Genomic DNA, 26,403 nt, shown 5'->3' with positions numbered 1-26,403 from the left:
AGAGGGTTTTGCTATTCCCCCTTTACACATGATGAAATGGTGGTCAGAAAGGCTGAAGGACTTGCAAGTTGTATTTAGCTAGTAAATTCTGGATCTGGAGTTCAATCTCAGATCTAATTTGACCCCAAGACTCATATGTTTTCTTCTAAACAAAGTGCCTCCAGGTAAAATTTATGTAAATAATCTTAATTTCTTATCAGGATTCAGTCTAGATCTTCTCTGATTAGATTTAATATAATAATGTATAGCTTTTTTTTTTTTTTTAAATCATTCAACCAGGTCTTAGGCTTAGGCTGAGCAGAGTATGAAGGGAGTTAGTGTGTATCTCTGTATTATTTTTCTCTCAAATTTGGAAGACAAATTAATGTTGAGATTCCCTTTTTTGCATCATCTCTCTCTTTCCTTGATGACAAGAGGTGATTGGGCCACATTCCATCAGTAGAAAAATTTTCTGAGAACATTTATAAATCCCTGACACTGACCTAATTTATGGAACTGTTTTCAGGGTAACAATATTCCACTGACATTGAAGACTTAAGATAGTCCTTTGGAATTCATTCTACCATGTATTTTTTATGTCAATCTGCCTTGCTTTTAAATGTGCTCAGATGTAGGACTCTTGAAGCCCTTGGTGCACCCTCTGTGGCCGTTCCCTGAGGGACTCTCATGTGCAGTGTGTGTAGAGACCCCTGTGCACATACTAGGGGCTTTGGGGCGCCACAGAGGATCGTTCATCAGGAGGCTGCACCTAGTTGGGGAGCAGGGGACTGAGCTGGCCAAGTGCGTTGTCATGATCTAGGGGAGCTGCTGAGTGTGGCAAGAGAGGAATCAGTGGCAGCACAGAAAAGGGGGGGGTTGTTTCCAGCTGAGGCGGTCGGGGATGAGCTTATGGGGAAAGTATTCTGCTTGGATGGGGCCCTGAAAATTATGCTTGTGAGGTTCAGGGGAATGGGGGTCCTAGCAGGAGGGAAGCACCGATGATCCACTGGGAACAGCAGTGTGTTAGGGTTTGGGGTTTTCTGTTTGTAAACAGTTTTAAAAATTGTGGTAAAATATACATAACACAGAATTGACCATTTTAGTCATTTTTACATTCACAGCTCAGCGGCATAAAATATATTCATGTTGTGCAGCCATCATATTATCCATCTCTACAACTTTTTCATCAACCCAGATGGAAGCCCTGTACCCATTAAACAATAACTCCCCATTCTACCTCCCTCTAGTCCCTGGTAACTGCTGTTCTACTTTCTGCTTCTGTGTCCTTGACTATTCCAGGCATCTCATGTAAGTGGAACTCTGCAATCGTGAGATAGTGGCTTATTTAACTTAGCAAAATGTCTTCAGGTCCATCCATGTGTTTATAGAGACTTGTCATATTTCCTCAGTAAACCAGGTACTGTGGAATGATAGTGCCATCTTAGTATTTGTGGGTCACACAAAGTAGCACTTGACAGTGTTGAAATATGAACATATAGGGAGCTGCTCTGTGGCTTTCCATTTGGCTCTTTAATATTGCAGATACTCAGTCATTTGGAGATTTTGTAATAGGAACTCCCAGCCTTAAAGAACAAAAAGGAGCTTTTAAAGAAAATAGATACTTGTGTGGACCCACTGGATGGGATTATTATGAGGTTGTAGCACCTGTATTGAAAATGGTGTTACATAACGTTAAACCTGCCTCCCTGTCAAGTACATCCAGACACAGGATAGACTAGGTTCCTCAGAACTGCACTGAAATGTCGTTTCCATATCTCGCCTTTTCTCACCGAGCCTCTGGCAGGTTCTTACATCCTTTGTCATACTAGCTGTGAATAATATTATCATGATGTGCTTTAAGTTTGGTGTTAGTAGCTGCTGTGAATTTAAGAAAGTACAAATGTTAGGGGGAGTTTGAAATTGATACTCCTCCGAATATCTAAGGAAGAGCTCTAACCCTGAGACTTTTCCAGAGCTCCCAGGATGCTTTGATTATGTAAGGGGGCTAAGTGTACTGAGTATGTGAGATGGGGAAGAAGGGAAATTCAATAACATGTTTCTCAGTCTGTCTGCTGCAGTAGCCAGCAAGTCGTCCAATTAGTGCCAATTGTATTGAGGGTGATTATGATCTGGGTCCAGGAGGAACTGGACTAAGACCATCATTTCACTCCACAAAGGCCACTGAGCAACTATTTGATGATAATGACTTTAAATCACTCACAGCCCAGGGCACATATGAACTAATAACTTGGAGGTGAAAGGGTCCATTTCACATTATCAATCCCTGGGGACTTTCAATCACTCTCATCTTTTCTCTGAGTGCCTTAATTCTTGTGTAGTTGCAGGCTTAAATTTCAACATTTTCAATGATAAGAGAGGTCTGGGATAAAAAAAAAGTGGTAAAACCACTAAGAAAGCTCCAAGAATTTATTGGCAGTAATGAGCTACATGGTGAAACATTAAAGGAAATGTGTTTTGTCACTTAGAAGCCTGATTGAGTATTAAGGCTCCTTTGAAATAGTTTGATTTGGAATTGCTTGGAATGATGAGGCCGATCTGTTTCAGAAACACCGAGGAAGAGAGAGGGGCAGATCTGCAGTGAACGGCCTCATGCATAAGATCTGCTGGCAGGACTTCCCAGTGCCTCAGTAGCAAAGGGTTTGGTGTCACTGACACACATGCTGAATTGCAGTAGCTTTTAAAATGAACTGTATTCTTCTCCAGAATAAGATCTTGGCTGTCATGAAGGCTGTATCTGCTGCTTTCTCATTTTAATTTTCAGGGCTTGAGTGATCTCTGGGATAGAGTGTATGGTCTCTGCAGGGACTGTCCAAAAACTCTCAGGCAGGGTTTGCCTTCCAGGTAGGCACTGGTAATTGTTACATAAGCCCCAAGAGCCCTGCTGCCGACTTGCAGTCCTTCAGTCTTTGTTTCCTAAGGAGAGGGAATGCCTGGGTAACTTGTACTTCTGGCTTAGCCAGCAGCTGCATTAATGTCTCCTTTTATCTTCTATCCCTCACACGCTAAGCTTCATACTCTCGAGACAGTGTGAGGGAGTATGCCCCCCGGACCACCCAGGGAGGTGCTTTAGAAAGGGGTGGGCAGTATAACCTGTGGTTCAGGTGAAGTGTAACTAGTCATGCCACACTTAGAGTGAGACGCAAACCCAGAATCAGCATTTGTAGTTAGTGTTCTCTACCACATAAAATAAAACCATTTGATATTAGAATGTCTTAGAATTGCTGAAATAAATAAATTTCGGGGGGCTTAGTTGGTGGCAGGATTGTTGGATCATAGATTTGTTCAAACGACAAGTACTTTCTTTGCCGGGAGCCATCTTAGCAGCTTGTATAAGAGCAGATCAGGAAAATCTCAAGCAGGGTAGGGTTGAGCTCATCCAAAAGCTCAGAATTCTCAAAGCTGTGTCCTTCCCCCTGGCCTCCTCCTCTCCTTATCTGTCATCATGTTAATACAAACACTTTTGTCCTTTGAGCAAAACAAACTAGTAATGATGTTTCATAGAGTAGTAATTCTTTCTCCAAAACTATCTTCCAGAAAAAGTGACAGTTCTTGCAGTTTTAATGTATTCCAGGAAGCAAGACACGAGAGAGAAATTCATTTTAGACTTTTGGATAGTCTGAAAAATGGTTAATTGAAGCATGTAAAAAGTGACTTGAGAAACCACACAGGCTAATGCTCAAAAGTAGGCTCAGTGCTTCCTCTTGGTCTGTACGTCCAGGAGGCTTGTTACGCAGATTCTCTGACAAGCTTTGATCTGGGTAAAAGCGGATAGAGCGTGAAGATCTGTTCGATTTAGCGTTGCTTTCTGAGATTGGGTCCTGTTTAATAACTGAAGAAAATACTTTTTAGATATAACAACCTTTGTGTTTAAAATGTGAATTATCAGGCTCAGGCAAGGGTTTGAGTCAGTGACTGTAATCAAGCACTCATGTTGATAACCTCTTTCACTGTAGACCTTTCGAAAGTGAAGCTGATGAGATTCGATGATCCACTGCTGGGGCCTCGGCGAGTTCCCGTCCTGGGCAGAGAGCATGCTGAGAAGACACCCATTTCTGAGCACGCCGTTTTCCACGTGGACCTTGTGAGCAAGAAAATTCATCTCACTGAAAATGGGCTTCAGGCAGATGTTGGTGATACAATTATCTATCTGGTTCATTAAAGTCATGCAAATTGGATTTATCCTGATTTCTGGGAACATGACTGTTCTGAGAACCTTAGTCTGGACCTAAATAGATTTCATTTTTAACCATATTCTGCATGTAATCAGAATCAGACCAAGTCATCTTGGATTCCTAGACCTAATAAATTTTCTTTTTCTTTCTTGGGGCCTCTAAGAGAAATAGTTTGTACTACCTTTTTTTTTTTTTAAACAAATTACTATTTCCCAGAAGCTTGTAGTCTTTCATATTAACACAAAAGTATCAGTATGCTTCTTTTATGAAACTTACTTTATACTCTGTATGAAGGCTAAGGAATATCTAAACCTTGTTACATTATATCTGTTACAGAGTTAGATGTATTCTTTAAAAAGAAAAAAGTTAGACATCTAGTATTAATTTGTTAAAGCCAAGAACCCTTATGACTTAAAAGAATAAATGAGAATATTTTGACTTGGTTATGATCACTAAGCATTTTATATAAAGCATAAGTAGCATGAGTAATTTTTTTCTGGATATGTCTACCTGGGCAAAGGGAAAAGAAAGCAAAAATGGACAAGTGGGACTACATCAAACTAAAAAGCTCATGTACAGCAAAGGAAACCATCAACAAAACAAGAAGGCAACCTACTGTATGGGAGATACATATTGTAAATAATATATCTGATCAGGGGTTAACACCAAAATATATAAAGAACTCATATGCCTCAATATCAAGAAAATGTCCTGTTTAAAAAAATGGGTGGCGGACCTGAATAGACATTCTTCCAAGAAGACATATAAATGGCCAACAGGCACATGAAAAGATGCTCCACATCACTAATCATCAGGGAAATGCACTTCAAAACTACAATGAGATACCACCTCACACCAGTTAGGATGGCCGACATCCAGACAACAAGAAATGACAAGTGTTGGCAAGGATGTGGAGGGAAGGGAACCCTTGCGTACTGTTGATGGGAGTGTAAACTGGTGCAGCCACTATGGAAAGCAGTTTGGAAACCAAAAATGGAAATACCATATATAGCCCAGTATTTCCACTTCTGGGAATTTACCTGAAGGAAACAAAATCTCTGATTCAAAAAGATCTATGCACCCCTGTTATTTATTGGTCCATTATTTACAGTAGCCAAGATAGGAAAGCAACCAAAGTGTCTGTCAACAGATGAATAGATAAAAAAGATGTGGTATATATACCTAACGGAATATTATTCAGCCATAAAAAAGAAATCCTGCCAAATCCTTACAACACAGATGGACCTAGGTCTGTTATGCTAAGTGAAATAAGGTGGAGAAAGATGAACACTATATGATTATATGTGGAATCTAAAAACCAAACAAAATGAACAAAATAGCAATAAACTTACAGACACTGAGAAGTGACTGGTAGTTACCATGGGGAAAGGATTGGATGGGTGGGTGAAATAGGTGATGGGGAAAAAGGCCAAAAAATAAAAAGAATAAATAGGTTTTTTATTTATAAGAATTTTTTTAGTTTTAATATGTTCAATTAACCACCAATAATGTTTTTTCAATGATACTCAGATGTAATATCAATTTATAAGCAGTTTATTTATTTATTTATACTAAATTTAGGGATTTTAACAGAGAGGACTTTCCCCCAGAAGTCTGCATTTATCAAATTTGTCTTGAGTCCAGTTATGTTTAGAGATCATACCTATTGCAAATTCTTTTATTCTTGCTGGAATGTCTTTTGATATCGTCTGTGCCATCTGTCTTCATATGAGGAAAAAATATTAGGTATTGATTGACACAGGAGAAAAACATTTCCATTTCTTGAAGGGTTCAATATGGAAAAAGGCCAAGTTTGAAAACCCTAAGAATTCTAACTTTCAGGTGTGAAGAGATTTTATTGAGTGTCTTTGTTTTGCTCTCTACAGTTTGATAGAACTGGCCTAGTTGAATGCTTTATCACAGATCATTAAAGCAAATGATAGAATGTTAGGACAGAAAGGTCCTTCTGAGATCATCAAGTACACATCGTCCTTTCGCTGCTAGGGGCAGGCAGGCATAGCCTAGTAAGATTGCTCTGAAGTCAGACAAGCTAGGTCAGATTTCCAGTTCTTCCATTTGCTACTTGGGTGAATTTGGCCAATCACTTAGCCTTAGTTTCTTCATCTGTAAAATGGAACTAATAATGTACCTACTTTCTAGGCTTCCTGTGAAGTGTTTAGGTGAAACAATCTAAGAAAATCATATATATAGCATAATGCCTTGCAAGTGGTAAGCTTTCATTAAACGCTACTGATGAATAATGATAATATGCACCAGGACGTATTGGTTTAAGATTCCCATCGGCTGTGATCATGTCCTTTGTGCTGGTTCCTTTGGGGCAGTTGCTTCATTGTTCACCCTCTAGATTCTTTTGCTGCCTCCTCAGTCTGTCGAGCCTTAGTTATTCTCCACATCAAGTAATCCTTCCTGGTGCCTAAACACAAGCCTACTTAGGTTTAATGTAGGCAATTTAAACTATATGTGCTTGGCAAAAAAAGAAAATAATTTCAATTTTGTGAGTGATTGTGCCTATTAAGTGAGCCTGTGAATTTCTGTTAGCTTTGTACTAAATGTGAGTTGGGATTCATGGATCCTCTTCTCTAGGCTCAATTCCTGTGTGTCTTCCGTAGAATGAGCATCTTGCTGAGCTGAATATGCTTCTTATGTTTGAAGATACAGGAGTCTTTTACAAGGAAGCCCCTAAGCATAAGCCCATTACTTCATTTGCTGCTCAACTGAAGAAACAGCAATTAGTTGAAGTGCTGAAGGTAAAACAGACTTTCCTGAGCTTATTGATAAAAGATTGGTATCTTCCTAAAAGTTTTTCATGCTTTTTAATGTGAAATACAGTGCACAACACAAAAAGTGAACATGAAACATATAATATACACACAAATACATTAAATACAGAAAGTGAACAACAAAACAGCTTATCAGCAAGGCAGAAACCTATGTAGTCATCACTCAGAGAACAGCACAATGCCAGCACCTCAGAAGCCTGCCTTTGCACCTTCCCATAGAGGCAGGCCTGTGGTCTAGTGTAGGTTCGGTTTTGATGCCTGTTCCACGTGAGTTTGAAAAGAATGTTGATTCTGCAACTGTAGAGTTCTCTATATGCTCATTAGGTCATAGTTGCAGATTGAATTATTCAAATCTACATCCTACTATTTTTGTTTTCTTGGCTAACTCCTTGTTTTTGAGAGGTGTACTAAAATGATGACTGCATTTACCTTTTTCTCCTTTTAAGACAGTTTTTGTTTATATATTTTGATTGCTGTGTTATTATATGCATGTAAATTTAGATTCTATTATGTTCCTGCTAAATTGAACTTTTTCTAACTAGGAAGTATTTATTTTTAGAAATGTTTTTCCCTAAAAGCTATGATGTCAATATAATAACAGTTTTCTTTTGGTTAGTGTTCATGTGGAATATCTTAGTCCATCCTTTTACTTGTAATCTTCTGAAGTTTTATTTTCTTTTGACAAATTTTAAACCTACAGAAACGTTCAAAAAATTTGGCCAGTAAACATCCATATAACCTGTTACCTAGATTCGCTAATTGCTGACATTATGTCGCATTTGCTTTCTCTCTCTAAATACACATTTTAAAAAATAAACCTGTTATTTTGGAATAGTTTTAGATTTACAGAGAAGATCCATCTATCATACAGAGAATTCCTGTGCAGCCTTCATTTAGTTTCCCCTAATGTTACCATCCTTAGATAACCTTAGTTCAGTTGTCAAAGCTAAGTTCTTAATGTTGGTACGTTACTGTTAACTAAATTACAGGTTTTCTTTGAATTTTACCAGTGTTTCCACTGATGTCTTTTTACTATTACAGGATCCTATCAGGATACCACTTTGCATTTATAATATACTTAAAAAAAATTCTGAACCATCTGCTAGACACCATAGGTTGCAGATACCATGACACTTCATCTTCCAATACTCCACCAGGTAACTCCTAAGAACTGAGACATGCTCCTATATAATCATAATATACATATATTTTGCTCAAGGACTTTAACTTTGATGCAATAATATTATGTAGTAAGCTTTCCTAATAAAAATGAGGTAATAAAATTTCCTCAATAGTTCATCAATAATTTTTTCTTTTTGACCCTTGGGATCCAATCAAAGATGAAGCATCACATTTTGTGGTCATGTCTCTTGATTTCCTTCAAACTAAGACAATTCCTCTGTTTTCTTTTTTGGTCTTTCATGACTATCATTTTTGAAGACTCCCTGCCAGTTAGTAGTTTGCACCGCAATCTGAATGTGCCTGTTTTCTCATGGGTAGATAAAGACTTGGAAGTCCCGGCAGGGCCACTGCGCAGACGAGAGCCCCACTGTGCCATGCCAGGGTTCTCCTGTGGCTGAGGGGTTTCCATTTTGGGTGATGCCAAGTCCGACCACTTCATTAAAGTGATATCTTCATGTTTCTCCATTGGAAAGGTATCTTTTCCCTTCTGTAATTAATTAGTCTGTAAGGTGGTATTTTGAGACTTAGATGAGTATTCTGTTGACTAGCAAACTTTCACGAAATAGTAGCATTCATGGATCATTGCCAGTTGTTACTCTGGTAGCTGTAATAAGGTGAGTTCTTAATTTTATCATTTCTTCTACATTATTAAGTTGTAATTTTCTGTAAAGGAGAGGTTTCCCCTTTACTCCCAGTTTTAAAATTTCATTCTTTTCAAATCACTGTGGACTGATGGATTCTTTTTTTCATGTATGCTGTAGTCTATTATCATTATTATGCCCTGATGCTCAAATTTTCCTAAATTATCCAGTGGGAGCCCCATTCAGGCTGGTTCCTGTGTCCTTTTGAGAGAAAAATTGGAAATAGATAGGTTAATTGTGAGTTATTATGAAGATTCTTGGATTTCAGGATGAAATTCCAACTTAATCATGTGGGGGAGTCTGCAAATTTTTGAAGTGGAAATGAGATGTGTCTCCTCTAGTTTACAGTAATTGTGTCCATCTGTTTTTCTCTTGAGAAATCAGTTCATTTAGTCATTTTCTGATGACTGTTTATTAGGTATCTATGTGCCCGGCTCTGGTAGGTGCTTAGTGTTAGCTGGCACTGTTAAGCTGCTTTCTCTCCTTAATATCTTTGGATGTAACTTCGCATCTGTATTAGTAAATACTCAGATGCCACCCAAAACCTGCAGCATTGGGGAAGTTTTCTAATTGCCTCCTGCTGTGTTTAGGGCTTAACTGGTTAAAAGGTGGGGACCACCCCTACACACACACGAAAGACACAAAAATTGGATGGGACATGATCCTTGCTCTTAAAGGCTTACGGAATGTGACAAAGATGGGACTTACTGCGCTTTCATTTTGGAGGAGTGGGTGGGAGTCTGTTCTTCTCCCCCATGTTTGCCTTTTAGAGGAGTCGGGCTAGAGCTGTGCTGCCCAGTAGTTTTGCCACTGACCACAGGTGTCTGTAGAGCACTTGGAATGTGGCCAGTCTGAGTGGAGGTGTGCTGTAAAGACAGACTGAGCGCAGGTCTCAGAGACTTAGCATGGCAAGGAGAATATACAATTTCTCACTAATAATTTACATTGATTACATGCTGAAATAATGCTTTGAATAAATTGGGTCAGTAAATATATTAAATAAAATTTGTTAAAATTAACTCCCTCTGTTTCTTAAACATTGCTACCAAAAAATTTAAAATTGTATGTGTGGCTCACAGTACATTTTTATTGGACAGTATGGTCTAGAGACTTGATGAAATTTAGGTTAAACATTACTTCCTATTGCATTATATCAAAAGATACATATCAGTTTGTCCCACTCTTAGGAATACTAAATTTGATAATTTCCAAAATTTTCCATTTTAAAGATACATGTCGATCACTTCCAAAACTTTCCAGTATAAAGACATATATTTTAAAATAATTCCTAGGGTTTCTGTTGTAAAGATACTTTTTAAAAAAAACACTTAGACCCTTCCATTGTAAAGATACATTTTGAGTATTTCTGGAACTTTCTGGAGTTAGTTTTGGGATTCATAAAGTCCCTGTTGCTTCTCAGCTACATGGCATGGCAGAAATATGTAGCCTTTTGAGTCCCCTAAGGAAAAGCCAAGTGATAGCTAAATAAAAGTTTACTAGAGGTATTTCTCAAAGCAAAAGGATTTCCCCACCAAAAAGTTTTTATTTTTAACTTACATTGTTGTATCTTCAGCAGTATCTCTGTTAAGATCTGTAAGACGGATTTGCCCATAGTTAGATGTGTACCTGATTTTGAAGAAATAAGATGTCAGTTACACTGCTCTGACCTCAGGTTCCAGAATGTCAAGGCAACATTCTTTAGAAGAGATGTTCCCCTTTGGATTGAACCAAATTTAGAATCAGTCAGCTTATTGTCAAAAAGGACAGCCCTGCTGACAGAAAACAGCTCACACTATGAATTGCTTTGGAAATCACATCTCTGGGTTTCCTGAGGATGTTTCCTTACTCACCATACAGTCACCTCCGTGGCTCTCACCCATATCATCGGAAGATGAACATTTTATTTCCAACCTGAGGTATGGAGTAGGGTGATTCTTTACCCTCAGCTTTTGCTTTTTGGTTAGAGTATCAAATCAATCTACTTACAAGGAACCAGGCTAAAGAAAACCTGGCTTGGGAAGAAAGTAGTTGCTGTCATTTCCCATGTGTACTTGAAAGGGGGCAACTGATAAGTTCCTTCTGGCCTTGGCCAGTGAAAAGAGAAGGGCAGTCTTGGTTGAAAGGATGTCTCTTTATTATTAACTTAAAATGTTGAACCCTAACCAAGTGAAACTATTTCTGGTGGCTGCCAATAGTTTCCACCCTTTTGAAATAAAAACTCAAGGATTTTGGCTTCAGTTAAGACCGAAATAATCAAGGAGGCCTGAGTGGAAGGCAGAATCAACTCAGTACGGCAAGTTTCAGTAAGAAGAGAGTGACGTGAAATACACCCTCCCCCCGCCAGCTCCCCAGTGCAGGCTGAAGCACCGAGCATGTGGGAACACACTGGGAAATGTGCCTAGCTGCTGGGAAGAAGGACAGAGTGAGGTCAAAAACGGTGACTGGTGTGTCTTTTCCATCTAACACTGCTGCCCGCTAGGAGCAGATAGCTAGAGACCGGAGTCAGCCTTCTGGCTGTCATGGGGGGAAGCCTGCCTCTGCTTCTGTCTATTAGGGTAACTAACCTTGTTTTGCCTGGGACTGTCCTGATTTTAGTACTGCTAGCTTCTCCCTGGGAAACTTAGTCTTGGGCAAATCGGGATGACTGGTCACTGTGATTAAACATTAAGGTATTTGTGTAACACACAGACAACTGAGAAACTGCCCTGATCTTCCTCTGTTCTTTAGAGAAGTGTGCAGACTGCCCTAGGGTATGTGCAGGATCCTTAAGTTGAAATAATAATAATAACTGCCATTTACTCCATACTGACTATGTGCCAAGTATGTGATCTTGTTTTATCCTCATGGCAACTGTGGAGGCAGGATATTCTAATTCCAAATTTTTTGGGAGAGGAGACCAGAGCTGAGGGCTGTGACAAGTGGTGTTCCCCAAGGTCAAACAGCTAGAATGCAGTCAAGCCACATTTGATCTTCAGTGTGCCTGAAAATAAAATCTGTCCTCTTTCACTAAATGAAAAACTTGCTGATTGGACGGCAAATGGCCAGATGCTCTGAATGAGCAAATCTCTGACCACAAGCTTCACTTACTGTTTCCAAACTCGTTCCTGTTTTTAATGATAGTATAGGATTCCCTGGGGTAATATACAGAGCTAAAAGCTGTTCAGGAAGTTACAATACTACTTTAGTCTGATACCTGCAGTCCCTGAATAATGATCAGTTCTTAAAGGAACTACTGAGTGCCTGGCCCATAGCAGATGCTAGTTATTTTAATTATGACATATGTGCTGTATTCTTGAGCTGAAACATTTTAGCCACTGTATGTCAGTAGCAGCATTTTAATATGAAAATTAGCAAAAATTCAGGGTATTAAGGAAAGAAACTCAACACTATATTTCCTGAATTAAAAATCAGGTAAATGCACAGAAAACAACTTTCTTTTCCCACCAAGAAAACACTGTCCTCTTACTTGATTTGGAATAGGTAGGACAGGCTTCCACACCATGATTAAAGGTGTTATGCACATAATGCTGAGATGGAAGGAGAAAATTCTCTTCTAGGGCTGCAAGCTTTAAACAGTTCATTTCAGGGGAAAGTCTAACCCAGGGGCTCTGCCCTCAGAAATTCCTCTACTAACTCAGAGATAATTGGGATGCTACCTTCTACGTTTATTTCATCAGTTCATACCTGAGAGCTGTGCCTTTGCTAGAGAATGAAACAGGTAAGGTCACCTGATTTAGAGCCAGACTTGAGGAGGACTCAGATGTAATGGAAGAGACTTGTGAATTCGATTTGCTTCAATTCAATAAATATCATTCACCCACTAGGATTCAAGATAGTGTTGGATTCTGGGGGCACAGGGGGAAGCGACATGTACCCCCTGACCTCAAGGAGCTCGCATGGAGGTAGAGGGAATAAGATAGGTATAAAGTAGTTTCTTCAGGGCCAATTTGAAATCTTGGTAGGTGTCTTAGTCTGCTCAGGCTTCTATAACAAAGTGCAGTAGACGGGGTGGCCTAAAGAGCAGACTTTTATGTTGTCACAGTTCTGGAGGTTGGAAGTCCAAGACTAGGGTGCCAGCAGGGTTGGGTTCTGGCGAGGACGTTCTTGCTTGCAGCCTTCTCCCTGTGTATGGACACGGCCTTCCCTCTTCTAAGGCCACCGATCCTGTCAGACCAGGATCCCACCCCATTCCTCATTTAAGCTTAATTACCTCCAAATACAGTCACACTGGGCGCTAGGACTTCAACACAGAAAATGGTGGTGGTGGGGTAACAATTCAGTCCACAACACTAGGTCCTGACCCACATCTGAACAAATGTATTAAAATGTACCCAGTACCAGACATGATGTCCATGTATTTTTTTGCTGCACACTAAGTGAAAGGACTTTCAAAACTTCACTTTTGAGATTATTTGGCTATGAGTAATTAATTCAGTTTATGATTGCTGCTCCTCAGCAATCATTCATATTTGGGACTTTTTGCAAAATGAGAGAGTTATAAGTTGTTTTCAAGTGTAATAAAATATTTATGAATTCTAAATTTGACAATTAATGAGATCAGCCTAATGTTCAATTTTCGTGTTTAATTGAGCATTAACTTCCTTCTATTTTGTAGTTTTTCTATTTTGGAGCCAATACTTTTTTCCAGGTCTTAAACACTTTTGTAGGCTCTTGAAAATCTTAGACCCTAAGCTTTGTCTGTAATGCTGAAGAGATAAGAGGGGATGTTTCATAGCTCCACTTCACACCCGAGGCAGGAAGCCCCAGCCTTGACCTCTCTTCCAAGCTCAGGGCAGCATGTCCAGGGGAGGTCTCACTGGCACTGCGACTGGCTGTGCTCCGAGCATCGTCTTCCCTTCCAGCCTACCTCCTAGTCTGTTTTCCTGGCCATCCCTGTTACCTTGACAGCACCACCTACCTAGGGCGAGCCTCAGAAGGTCAATGACAAATTGCAGGCATCACCAGTGGTCTCCACATCCACCTGTATCGGCTTTCAGGATGACTGCATAGGAATTGCTTGGGAGCCCTGGTATGAATACTGATCTCCATACCTCATGCCTGCAGACCTGGGCCATTGTGCTGTGGTGAGGCTTGGGTATTGATTTTTTAACAAGCCAATGTGAGGTCCTGTCTGGGAGGGTGTAGACTTGGTCAGTATTGGTGAGATGAAAAAGATGTGGATCTTAACAAGAACCGTGTACCCCATCTTATGGCAACATGAAATCTCATTGGATTTATTGTCCCAAAGCAGAGGTTCTCAAAGGGACCCCCATGTTTCCAAAATGCCACCAGGGTGTTGCCTTTAAGGTGCTTGGAATGTTCCACTCTGGCCTCCAGGCCGTGGGTCCCAGGGGCTGAACAGTAGTGACTGTTATTATCACAACAGCTGTTACAGAAAGAAGTTCTCTGTTTACTTGTCTCGAGCGTGAGGCATGCTCTTCAATTCTTCACAGCATTCCAGACACCTAGTGCAAGCTCTTACTGAGGCTTGCCACAAGGGAAGTACGAAAGGGAATATTACTGCTCTGTCCAGGCTCAGACTCATTCCAGGGCGCCCCCTTCTCCCCCACTCTTGACCTGCCCCTTCCATGAGGCCAGGCACACCTTACCTTCACTGTGGGACTCACGGCAGCCATCCCCACGGGAGGGGCTCTGGCAAAAGTAACTTTGAGCCCCAGAAGCAGGAGGAGGTTTTCCCTCACCTCATTTTTGAAGCCCATCCATTGGGCCTGCATTTCCTATTTTAGAATGATTGGGTGGAATATCTATTCCCTTCTGGAAAAATCAGCCCAAAGTTGTGCTTTGTGGTCCCATGGGGACAACCATACAGTAATTTGATGTGAAGACATCCTGAAGTCTGGGTTATTCACTGAAATGATACTGCATGTAGCCTAGTCCGGCTTTGGGTGTACGAGCTCCAGTCAACTTACTAGTTTCTTCAAAGCCCTCGTTAGGTAGCCTTACTCAGGGTCACCTTGTTGCTCTTGCTCTGGGGGCAATAAGCCAACTGAATGTCCTGCATGTCCTTCAGTCAACTCCATAGCCCTATGCAGGAGTATTGTTTATCTTACATTTGAACAGATGGAATGCAGAGAGATTAAGAACTTAACCAAGGTCAGGCTTCCAGGAGGTGGCATGTTGGGACTTGAACTGAGGCCTCTTGCTTGCACATTTGTGACTTCAACTATTATGAACACTGAGGAAGTAGGCTGGACACCGAGTTTGGGTGGCAGGATGCGGGTAATAGTGCTGTTAATAGAGCTGGGGCAAAGAAGTCAGAGGAGAAGGCGTGATGAAGGAGGTGGGGGGATGGGGAGGTCAGCTCAGCCATGAGTCAAGAGCCCCGGTCTCCTCTTTATCGCTCTGTCTCACTTAACGGTCATCCTTCTGAACCACCCTCTTTGTTTCCAAGTTAACCACCGTCCTTGACTCTGCAGGAGCCAGGCAGCCGCCCAGGTGGTGGTGAAGCAGCCTGTCCAGGGAGCCGGTGGCAGGACCACGCTCACGATTGTCCAGGCCGGTGGGGACTGGAGCACTGGCCTCTTCGGTATCTGCAGCGACAGGAGAATCTGTAGGTTTTTCCTCCTCGTTCGAGTTCTCCCTTACTGTTTCCTTCCCCCAGACATCAGTCGGTGGAAAAGCTACACTAGGCACAAGAACAGGAAGTGAGTGGTCTCAGAGTATCTGGACTCATGTAGTGACCCAGATACAGGAGCAGTCTTGCTTTTCAGGGTTGTGGATGCCTTTGTAGAGAAAGTGGCGACTTCAAAGATCCACGGTCGGCAAAGATGTAAGACTCGGGCCCCCTCGTCCGCTGCTGGTGGGAGTGTGAACTGGGACAGCCTTTCCCAGTGGATGGTGAGCAGTACATGTGAAAAGAACCTCAAGAGTCACATAGCTCAGACCCAGGAATTACATTTTGAGGCATTCAGTCTAAAGAAGTAAATCACGTGTGGAGATTTAGCGACATTAAACTTTGAGGCAGTGGCTGTCACACAGCCATCTGGAGCAGCCTGAACGCTCAGCTGGGGGGGGGGCGCACAGTGAGCGATCGCACAGCCACGAAGAGTCACATCGCAGAATAGTATTTAGTGGGAGGAAAATATGTTTTGGATACCTTTTTTAAGGTAAAGAAGCAGAGTATAAAACTAAGCAGTTTAGACACCATTTTGGGGGAGAAATATTTAGAAAAATATGAAGACTACAACTACAAATGTTTACAGCAGATACCATCTGGAGGCTAATGAATAATTCTCATTTTCTTTTTGCTTGTCTCTTTCTAGTAATTGGGGAATATGTAGGACTCTAATAACAGGAAGAACAATCACAGAAAGAAGCCCTCTTTGTTGATCAAAGTATTTTCAGGTTCTGGTTTAGCTATCAAGAGGTAGCAGCGAGCCTGCGCTCTAGCCACACGATTTCCCCCTGGGTTTGAAGCTCAAAGCACGTCGAGCCTGTTTCTACCTTAGGACGTTCTGACCCATCTCTGGGACCACGTGTCAGTATCCCTTCAAAGACCTGATGCCCTTGCCCTGGGGAGCAACTCGGTCTCAGAATCTTTTTGGGTGGGTGGCGGGGGGTGGTAGTGCGCGGCAGGGGTGGGGGAGCCCTTGATTGATAAGGGTCAGTCTCTCCAGTTCAACATCCAACAGACCCTGGATCTAATATCTTAAAGGAATAGGGCTGTCCACACCCTTCGAAGGCTTCTGGGAAGACCCGAATTCGTCCTCAAGCCTCATGGATGGACCAGTCCGGGAGCCCTGAGTGGCTATGGGATCCAAGCCCTTTTTCAGCTGAGAGCCTTGCTCAGGCGACAGCTCTCACGACATATTCTGGTGCTCCGATCATGCAGGCCGGAGCCTTCCGTGTGCCCGGACCTCAGAGAAGACACTGCCCAGCGCCAGGCCCTCCCCTCCGTCCCTGCCTGTCTGACCCGGAGCTCAGCAGGTTGCTTTCTGACCCTGCTCCCACTTGTACTTCCAATATTTGCTGATTCTTTCAGGATTCTTCCTGGTTCTCTTCCAGATTCTCTGACTTTGTTGTCGCCCAGGACTGAGGCACGGAGAAAGCAGAACAGCGAGGTGGATCTATGAGGTCTACCTCCAAATTGGGAAGTGGACCGTTTTCCTGTCATGACTTGTAGTGGGGTTGGGAGGCCATCAACACATTTCCAAGTAGGGCAAAGCCTGGAATGTAAGGCAGCAGGTAGGAGAACAGGCTTCTATCAGATACAGACCCTGCCTTGAATGCTAACTCTGCCTCTCACTGGCCATTTGACCTCCAACAAATTCTCTGGGTCTTAATTTTTCCATGTCTGAAGTGAGAATAATAAAGAGGCCCACGTCAAGAACCATTGTCAGGATTAGAGCAGTTAGTGCAGAGAACCCACTCGTAACGCTGGTTTGGAACATAACTGGATCCGAGATGTTTTTTGTTGCATGCTGCACTTGGAAGTGTGTCCTCTCAAATGGTGGACCCTAATCTAATGGCAGGTGTTCTTATAAGAAGGGGGAAATTTGGATACAAACACAGAGAAGAGAAGGCCGTTTGAAGACAGAGGCAGAGATTGGAATAATGCAGCTACAAGCCAAAGAATGCCAAGAATTGCCCCCTTAGGAAAGGTGTGGACAGCCTCTCCTTTAGCCCTTCCAGAGGAATCACACCTGCCGACACCTGGATTTCACACTTCTAGCCTCCAGAATAAGAATAATTTTTATTGCTGTAGGGTGCCCAGTTTTGGGTATTTTGTTTCGACAGCCCTAGGAAACTCATACAGAATCATACACCGGATATCATTAGAAGGCTTTGACATAGCTCACAGAGTTTAATAAACAACTGCAAACTAAGCTCAGAAGGGACAAGATGCATTATCAGGAACTAGCTGGCAGTCTGGTCAACTCCAGACGTTTTTATCTTGTTTTCCCATCAGAATGGATATTGTGCAGATGAAGCCCAGTTTCCCAGCTTAAGTCATGTGCCTACGCCTGGCCAGGCAGGGCATTCTGAGTGACAATCCTATCAATATTGCCCACGAGAGTGAAAGGATAATTTCCTGAATGTACTAATAGGTACTGTTATCAGGAAATCCCAATAAATATTCAAATGCACTTAGTGACTTTTAGGTATTAATTTTATCGTGACTATAATTTTTATTACCCATTATCATGTTGAGAGCAAAGTGTAGAGTCAGGAGGCTTAGCTTGGCTGTGGCACAGTGATTTCTACCCAATCCCAAGAGCATCTAAAAAGTTTGGCAAAGAAAGGACCCCTCCTCGCCACCCCCTCTGTCTCAAACACTGCCTCACCGCTTAGCTCTGCTCCCGGCCCCCGTCAGGCTCAGGAGACCAGCCGTGCGGGATCTCCTGAGGATTCCCTGCTTACCTGTTTGAGAGGCAGTTTGGGGCAAGAGGAGAAGGAAGGACATGGGAAGAAATACAATATTCTTTAAAATCAGGCACCATGCATGGAGGAGAGGCCATGGTGATACAGTAAAAGGTGATCTCGAATGTTCTGTGCCCTAATTGTTGCTTTCCAGGTGGGCCTTCATTTTGTGACTGCTCACAGTGTCTCTGAACTTTTAAATTTTTGGAGGAAAATTTAAAGGCAATATCACTTTCCCACTCGTCATCTGCACTGTACCTCCCAGGATGCAGCTGGAGTCTGAGTCCTGTGCTTCCTCAGTTTCTTTCCTTCCTCGTTTAAAAGGGCTTCTTCGCCTACAAAGTTTCGTTTCAAGCAAATCACTGTGAAAATAGCTGCGGCAAACTTGGGAACAAAAAGGAGAGCTTCTTTCCATGACTTGGTTCCACGCCAGATTCCCACCCTGGGGACAGTTTTCCATTAAATGTTAAGGATTATTGCTATAATTTGTCACCCATTAAACAAAGGGTACATTATGAGCAGCGAAGATTTCCATTTCTTTTTGACATTTTGCTTCTTCAATTTATTGCAATTGTATTTCTAAAAGTGCCTCCGTCTCTTTGCACCTCTGTGCTTTAGTGGGAGTTCATACTGCCCTGGGATTAGCAGGCGGGTGCCTCTGTGTCCTTGGAAGCTGTGGTTGCCGAAAGTGCGCTGTGGGGACAAAGCCCTGGGGTGGCAAGTAGGTGCCAGGTGACACCGAGGCTGAAAGGCTGGGCGCCCCAGCTTTGGGAATGCTCGTGATGTTGCCCCAGGGAAGGTGTGTGCCAGGGGTGTGATCAGCACTGGTTTGTAATTCATCCAGTATTTACAGAGTTCCTACTATGGGTAGACATACAATAAGTGTTACAGACATAGTCGTGACTAGGACAGAGATGGCTCCTCAGAGGAGACAATTACTAAGCGAATAAGCAAGCCAACAAACAAAATAATTGCCATTGTGACAGAGTGCTATGAAGGAAATAAGCAGGGTGTTAGGAAAGGAACTTACAGGGGGTTGGGAGGAACTGATTTAAGTTGGAAGATGGGAGAGTACCAGGCACTCACACCGCCCCTCTGCGAGGGCACAGTAAGCAACAGGCAGTGAAGAGTGTGGTGCGGACCAGGAGCCATCAGCTGCCAGCATGGGCACTGTGGAGCAGGCCAGGGCTTCCTTCGGTTCTCTGGGGGAGGAAGGAGGTGTGAGAGTGCCTCCGACTGGGACTCGTGCCCCCACCCCGCATCCCGGGTGAACGGTGCGCTCTCTGAAAGCAGGGACCACTGCTGTCTGGCTCGCTGCTCTGGGGCCCCCTGGAGGCACTTGAAATATTTCTTGAACGACACATCAGTGAAAGAATTTTACCCTGTAACCTCGTTTCCTTCTGTCTGTCTGGCACTTGATTGAAAGAATCCTAAAGCTGGCCCAAGTCCCTCTGCAGCGTGTCTGGCAGAGGACCCGACAGCCTTGGCTTTCCAAGCAGGTCCAGGGAGGAGAGCTGCTCTCTCGAGCCAGCTCAGGGCTTAAAACAATAAAAAGGAAAAGATTTTGACTAGGTTATCATGCACACGATGCAAAATTCAAAAGGACCTCCCCGTTGGTTTATGAAAAGCCGGCACCCCACCCCTGCTGCCCCTCACTGAGCTCTTCTCCCAGAGGCAGCCACTGCCACCTGAGTCCAGGCATCATCTGTGTGCTTGTAAACATATAAGACAAAGTTCAAATGGAAATTGATGAATTTTTTTTTTGTTATAAAAGTATTATACAATCATTTGGAAAAAGAAAAATACAGAAATTTCCAAGAGAAAAAAGTCAGTATCCTGTAATCCTACCCATCAGAAATAACCATTAATATCTTGGTATCTGTCCTTTCAGATTTTTTGCTGTTTATGTGTATGTAACTTACACAGATAGTAGAATTGTAAACACACAGTTCTGTGCTTTTAAATTAAACATTAATTTAATAATTTATCTAGGTGGTCAGACCACATCAGCAATTCTGAAGCTAGTATTTTAAATTGCTGCATAGATCCTGTGTGTGAATGCACTGTAATTTATCCCCAAATCTGCGTTGGTGGGCCTGTGTGTGCTCTCCAGACTTTTTGCTGTTCAGAGCGGTACGGTGTGAACATCCTCATACTGAGGTCCTTTCGTGTGTGTGTGAGTCTATTTTTGGGGTAGTTGCTGAGGAGTAAACCTGCTGGTCAAATAGTATGTACCGCTTTAAATCTTGATGTTGCCAACGGCTCTCCATTTGGAAGCTGTACTAATTCACAGTCCCACCCACCATGTCTGAGTGTGCCCATTCCTTCTCTGAGCATCTCTTACTGGTAGATGGTTCTGCCTTTTTGTATTAACTGATCTGAAAGTGTCTTGCTGCAGTTTCACCCACCCTTTTCCCCACTTCTGCTCTCTGGGGCCGCACACTCTGGGTTTGTGTAGGCTTCTCTTGACTCCCCTGTGAGTTAGCAGGATGAAAAATGGAAAATGAACATTCCATGCGTGAGGGTGGAGCCCATCTCAGAACAGAGCAGGAACATTTAGGCGATGGTGCTTATGGAACTCCCAGGCCTTTGGGTATAAAAGGAAGAGCCTGAGTTTATGGCTCAAATCCCTTTTGAGCCTAAGCTCCTTAAGATACACATACATATATATATACACACATGCATATATATATATATATATGCACACACATATATATTTATATTTGTGCTTTTATATATATACTATTTTTACTTCACAAAAAACACATGAATACGGTCACCTTATAAAAAAATAAAACATTACAGAAAAGGGAACCATGTCCCACCTTCTCTATTAAATCAATTAATGCCACCGTGGATATTCTTGCAACTGCCTCTTTGGTACATGTGCAGACGTTGCTCTAGGGTAGATACTGGTAAGTGGACTAACTGGATCCTAGAGTATTTAAAATTTCACTAGACTTAACACGTTGCCTTCCAAAGTGGCCATGCCAATGTCCGCTTCCATCGGTGTGTGGAGTTCCTATTTCGCTATGGCTCCCCACAACATTGGGTATTTAAAAACTTAGAAAATTTGGTATTCTTAGGTATAAAAAATGATTTCTAATCATCTCAATACACATTTCCCTAATTACTGACAACACTGAGCAACTCTTCTGTTTGTTACTGCCCATATCCTCTTTGGTGATTTACCAGCTCATGTCCTCTGCCCGTTTTCTTCTTTGGTTTAATCCTTTATGTATTGAGTTCTTGATATATTAGATTCTGGATACTTACCTTTAGCCTGTGATGCGTGTTGCAGAGTTTTCTTGTAGAGACTCTTTAGGACTAAGGATGCCATCATCCTGCTCTTGTGCATCCTTCCTGAGTGTGAGCAGCAGGGTTTATCCTGCTGTACTGCACACAGTATGGAGCAGTGATGCCTGACGAGAAGGATCTGTCCTCACCTACCTCTCTAGTCGCGTGATTTAAGAGCGTCCCACAGGAGCAGACAGGAAGTAGTGGCAGTAAGGATGCCGTCTTGGAGCAGGCAAATCCACAAACACTGTGGCGTACTCAGTAAATACGTAAAACATGAGAACATATGGACATGTGTTATGTGTGGTAAAGACTTAGGGACCAGACTGCTAAGCTCAAATCTGGCCTTTGCCCCTTCCTAAGAAACGTATGAACTTGGGCAAAAAGTCCTCTGGTCTTCAGTCTGCTCATCTGTAAAATGGACAAAATACGGGTATCTACATTATGGGATTGTGAGAACCAAATGAGTTAATAGATGCAAAGTAATTTTAGCAGGTCTTGGTCAAATGTTACATGGTGAAGTCAGTATAGATATTATACCACAAAGTTGGCTTTCATAGTGTTTTTTTAAATTATCATATCTGACTTCTGTCTCAAGGTAATTGAATGTGTGTCTGGGTGTGTTTCCTTCAGCGTGTGGTATACCTCCTACCGAATACTTAGATAACATGGTTATATGATGGAAAGGTTTAAAAATAAAAATAACCGCCTGTGTTTTTAAAAAAGCATAGAAGTCATAAAAATAAGATACAGGACTTTCAATGCACAAAACCTCTTTACAGGATACTTACTGAGGACAGTGGGCATGTCTCTTTACCAGTTAAAGTGGTGCAGCTCAGGCAATTGTGTGAACATGATTCATTACTCACTTTGCTTGCCAGCTTTATAATTATGCAATTTTTGACTAATTTTTTATTTGCAGGCATTTACACTATTTTGCAATCTATGCCTAAAATGAGATTTGATTGATTTTTATGTGCCGTGATTTCAAAGTCCCCTAACTGAAGGTTGCATACAATATGGCCACTCAACTCGCTGTAAGTTTCCTGTGCCTTCTGTTATCTGAGCTGTTTGTACCAGTTGTCGATGGGGCCTGCTGATCTTGCTTGGAGTCATGACTTAAAAAAAAATGTGGGCTGAAACATCCCAGACTTACTCAAGGCTGAATTCAGAGCTTGCTTTGGGTCAGGTGATGATTTAGTGCCTGCAGAACATGATTCAGTTATTTAACTTAAGATGCGCGGGTGGACGACGTAGATGTTCTTCTCCTTGAGGACAGGCTGCTGCTTGTCCTCCTCCCTCTGTGCCTCCCGCCTGACATGCTGGGATGCTATGTCACCCCCTCTGTCAAGTTGCAGTCCAGAGTCCTGGAGCATTTCTTGGAGGTAAAACAGGATTCCTAGCTTTTTGCTTCTTTGTCACTGAATCGGGGAGTGTGACTTTGCTCTCCTCCCTGTTGGGGAGAGAGGGAGGGATGGGCAGGCAGACACAGGCCTGTGACAGGAAGTTCTTCTAGTGAGCTGGTGATGTGGGATGTGAGCCTTCGTTTCTGATGCACTAAAAGGCTGTGATCACTACCATTTCAGTCGCTAGAATGGCTACAATAGGCAAGACTGACAACAGCAAATCTTGGTGAGGACGTGCAACAACTAGAACTCTCATACGTTACTGGTGGGAGTGTAAAATGTCCACTTTGGAGAACTGTTTGTTTCTTGTAAAGTCAAACAGTCTACCCCATCACATAGCAATTCTCCTTCCAGGAATCCACTGGATGAAATGAAAATTTATATGTCCACATACAGACTTGTCTATGAATGTTCACAGTACTTATTCATGATAGCAAAACATGAAATAATCAATGGGACAATGGATAAGCCACTGGTGGGATATGCATACATTGAAATCTACTCAACAACAGTAAGGACAGACTACAGATTCATGTAACACTGATGAAGCTCAAGAAACATGACGTTGCACAAAAGAAGATGGATATGAAAATAAGCCTGATTCATTTATATGAAGTCCAAGAGGAGGTAAAACTTATCCATGTGAATAGGAAGCAGAATAGCGGTTGCCTCTGGAATGGGGGGTGGGAGAACTGGGAATGTCTGTAGGGTGGGCAGCTCTCGGGGGTGAGGCTCATGCTCTACATTTGGGTGAACATGATTGTCAAAACTTACCCACCTGAACATTTACGACCTGTGCATTTTCTCCTATGTATGCCATGCCTGAATAACGTAGTTACTGAATATATTTTTAAAGGTTATGGTTAGTTTTTATTTTTCTTCTGTTTCATAGTCCTAATTATTTGTATTCATCAAGGCGGTCACCTTTTGCAATGTGAGGTGACCAAATATCTTAACCATATATCAAGGTTTGTTAACCTGTGGTCCATTGATAATTTTCAGTGGAACTTTGAAACCTGTGAAATTGAATGCACAATTTTGCATGTCAGCGGGCATATTTTTATCTTTTTCTTTGAGAAGTGAGTTCATAGCTATCACCATATTCTCAAAATGGTCTGTGACCCAAATCACAGTTAAGACAGAACCTCAGTGTTAGATGTTCATGCAGAACATGTAGAAAACAATATCAAGTAGTTAAAGATAAATGAATGAATAAATGACAAACTGTTTTCAGTTGACATTCAAGGAACCAAGCCTCTAATAGTTTACAGGTTAAAACTGGCAGGTGTCAGTGGCTTCATAAAACCAGTAAAAATTAGAGTAACCTTCTGGCCTGAGAAATAGAATAAAGTCCTGGTAAGAATAGCAGGCAGAATCAGTGTACATGAAAGAACTTTCAATCTCCCTTACAGAAAAAGATGCCTGTTACTCAAAAGTACCATATGCTGTGTCTATTTTAAATACTGAAATTAGAGAGATGAACATAATAGAAGTAACAGTTATGATTCAGCTGTAAAAAAATTATTTAATGCTTCTCTCTTGACAGGAAAAAACAATTACCATAGTGAACGCTTAACAGAATTGTATCAGATTCAGCTTTGTCGGTGTTTAACAAAAGAAGACAATTTTGATGGGGCTCAGTTGAGAATTGGCTATTCATTCTCAGGCCCTGACTGCAGGGAGTCGATACAGCACTCACTTGACGGCCTAGGGCTGTGAATGCTCTTGGGGAAGGAGAGCTGCTCGGAGCGCACCCCAGAGCCCTGACTTTCTCATGTGGTCGTTGACAGGCTTCTGTGGTCTGCTTTGCCCGCTGTGTCTCGAGTGCGACGTCGCCAGGCATCACGGAGAGTGTTTTTGTTGGCCATTACTACCTGGGTCCACCTTTGCCCTAAGAGTTGGCACCAGAGAGAGACATAAAATACGGGTGAGTGTGTTTGAACATACATGTGAACCTCGATCTATATGAATGAGTCCTGGATGCCTTTTAAACCTGTGTTTAAAATAAAGAGAGTCTGGGCAAGGATGCTTAAAAACACCACACTTAGTGTAAGATTTTGGGGAAGAAAAGGGAAGAAATTTCTGATTACATTTGTTACTAGAATGTATGTTAACCAAAATGCCATCTTGTGAAGGGTATTTCCCAGGAGGACCTATTATAACACACGTTATTGGTCAGTGGGCACTTCTGTCTCCGTCTTTAACTACGTCGAGAGGAAGTGGCCGGTAGAATTGCACTAAGTTGGGAGGATATACTTGGGATGGTCTGCCTTAAAATGTAGCCTATGTGGCACATGCAGGATTCACTCTGGGGGCTCCCTGGAGACACTTCAAAGAGCGAGACAGTGTCCAGTGTGGCTGAGATGAAGTACAGCGAGAGACTGGGGACAGACAGGTCATACCTGCAAACAAAAAGGGCATCTCTTTATGTATTTGTAGGGAATGATCCCTAAGATATATTTTTAAGTGAAAAAAGAGCAAGGCATAGAAGTACGCACTATTTACGTAAGAGACTAGATACGTATATACTTGTGTAGACATAGAATTTATCTGGAATTTATATAAGAAACTATCTACAAAGATTGCCCCCCAACAGGTAATTAGGGGACTGGGACCAGATGTAGAATTAGGATTTACTTTTTATTTCCTATCTCTTCTTACTGTGGGGATTTTGGACCATGTGCACTTATTACCCACTCTGAAGAAATAAACAAAATAACTACAAATATTGAGACCTAAGTGGAAAAAAAATGTTGACAGAGGAATCAGTGGCTTGGATCCAAAGCACTGAGGGCAGGTCTCTGAATTCAAGGACTGACTAGCCCTGAGCTGCTTGGCTCCTGGGCGGCCGGGTGCAGCCATGGGCCCCCTGGGAGCTGCCTTTCGGGTGTTGGTGGATCTTGGAAGCAGTGGGTGGGATGGGCCACCAGGGAGTATTGTGGAGGCCCTGGGTAGTGGAAAAGAGCCTGTGGGATTGCATCAGCACAGAGCCCCGGTTCTTACCCTAGGGCACCCTGTGTGAGGACTGGCTGGCCGTGCACTGCTGTTGGCCTTTTGCCATCTGTCAGGTGGCCCGTGAACTCAAGAAGAGGGCCTCCCGGCTCTATGAAGTCTACACAGCCCCTCCAGTGCGGGACACCTTTACCTGCCAGAGCAGGAAGACTTCGCCCACTCCCCTGCCTCCCCTGCCTCCCCTACAGTCCTCCCAATAGAGAGATTGTTCTCTTTAAATTTTCACTGTGAAGATAAATAGTATCCCACCACTGTCTTTACTGTCGTTCTTTACGCATACCCTCGTTGAAGACTCTTGCTTGTCTGGATTTCCTATTCCAGGCCAACTACACAGGGCAGATCCTAGAGGTGAGTTCTGTGCCCTCCCCTGTCCTGCCTGGAGTTTTGGAAGGCTGCTTTTCCCCCCATCTTTCTCCTGCCGTCCTTTCATGAGGGATGTCTAGGAATCTAGACGGATTGTTTATGGCTTTCTTATGCTAAGTCCCTTTTCCCAGAGTATCTGTGACGGGAC

At 42.4% G+C, this 26,403-nt stretch overlaps 2 protein-coding genes across 3 annotated transcripts in view; both read left to right on the top strand.

The window, feature by feature from the left end:
• LARS1 (leucyl-tRNA synthetase 1) overlaps positions 1 to 7,583 on the top strand; it is an 80,554-nt gene extending 72,971 nt beyond the window's left edge. For both annotated transcript variants that reach the window (XM_036894851.2, XM_057491050.1), the window contains one exon: positions 3,954 to 7,583. In XM_036894851.2, the coding sequence (XP_036750746.2) occupies positions 3,954 to 4,159 (206 nt within the window). In that variant the 3' untranslated portion in view covers positions 4,160 to 7,583. The remainder of the gene's footprint in view (positions 1 to 3,953) is intronic.
• Positions 7,584 to 8,638: 1,055 nt separating this feature from the next.
• On the top strand, positions 8,639 to 26,135 carry PLAC8L1 (PLAC8 like 1). Its single transcript, XM_036894899.2, has 4 exons — positions 8,639 to 10,712; positions 15,234 to 15,367; positions 24,671 to 24,807; positions 25,889 to 26,135. Exons 1-4 carry the CDS (start codon positions 10,591 to 10,593, stop codon positions 26,090 to 26,092), a joined length of 597 nt encoding a protein of 198 aa, XP_036750794.2. The 5' UTR covers positions 8,639 to 10,590; the 3' UTR covers positions 26,093 to 26,135.
• The last annotated feature ends 268 nt before the right edge of the window (positions 26,136 to 26,403 follow it).

Source organism: Manis pentadactyla, chromosome 13 (assembly GCF_030020395.1).
Source record: "Manis pentadactyla isolate mManPen7 chromosome 13, mManPen7.hap1, whole genome shotgun sequence".
In the NCBI taxonomy this organism is placed as follows: Eukaryota; Metazoa; Chordata; class Mammalia; order Pholidota; family Manidae; genus Manis; species Manis pentadactyla.
The sequence above is the reverse complement of the archived record's forward strand: the minus strand, read 5'-3'. Positions and strand labels throughout refer to the sequence as shown.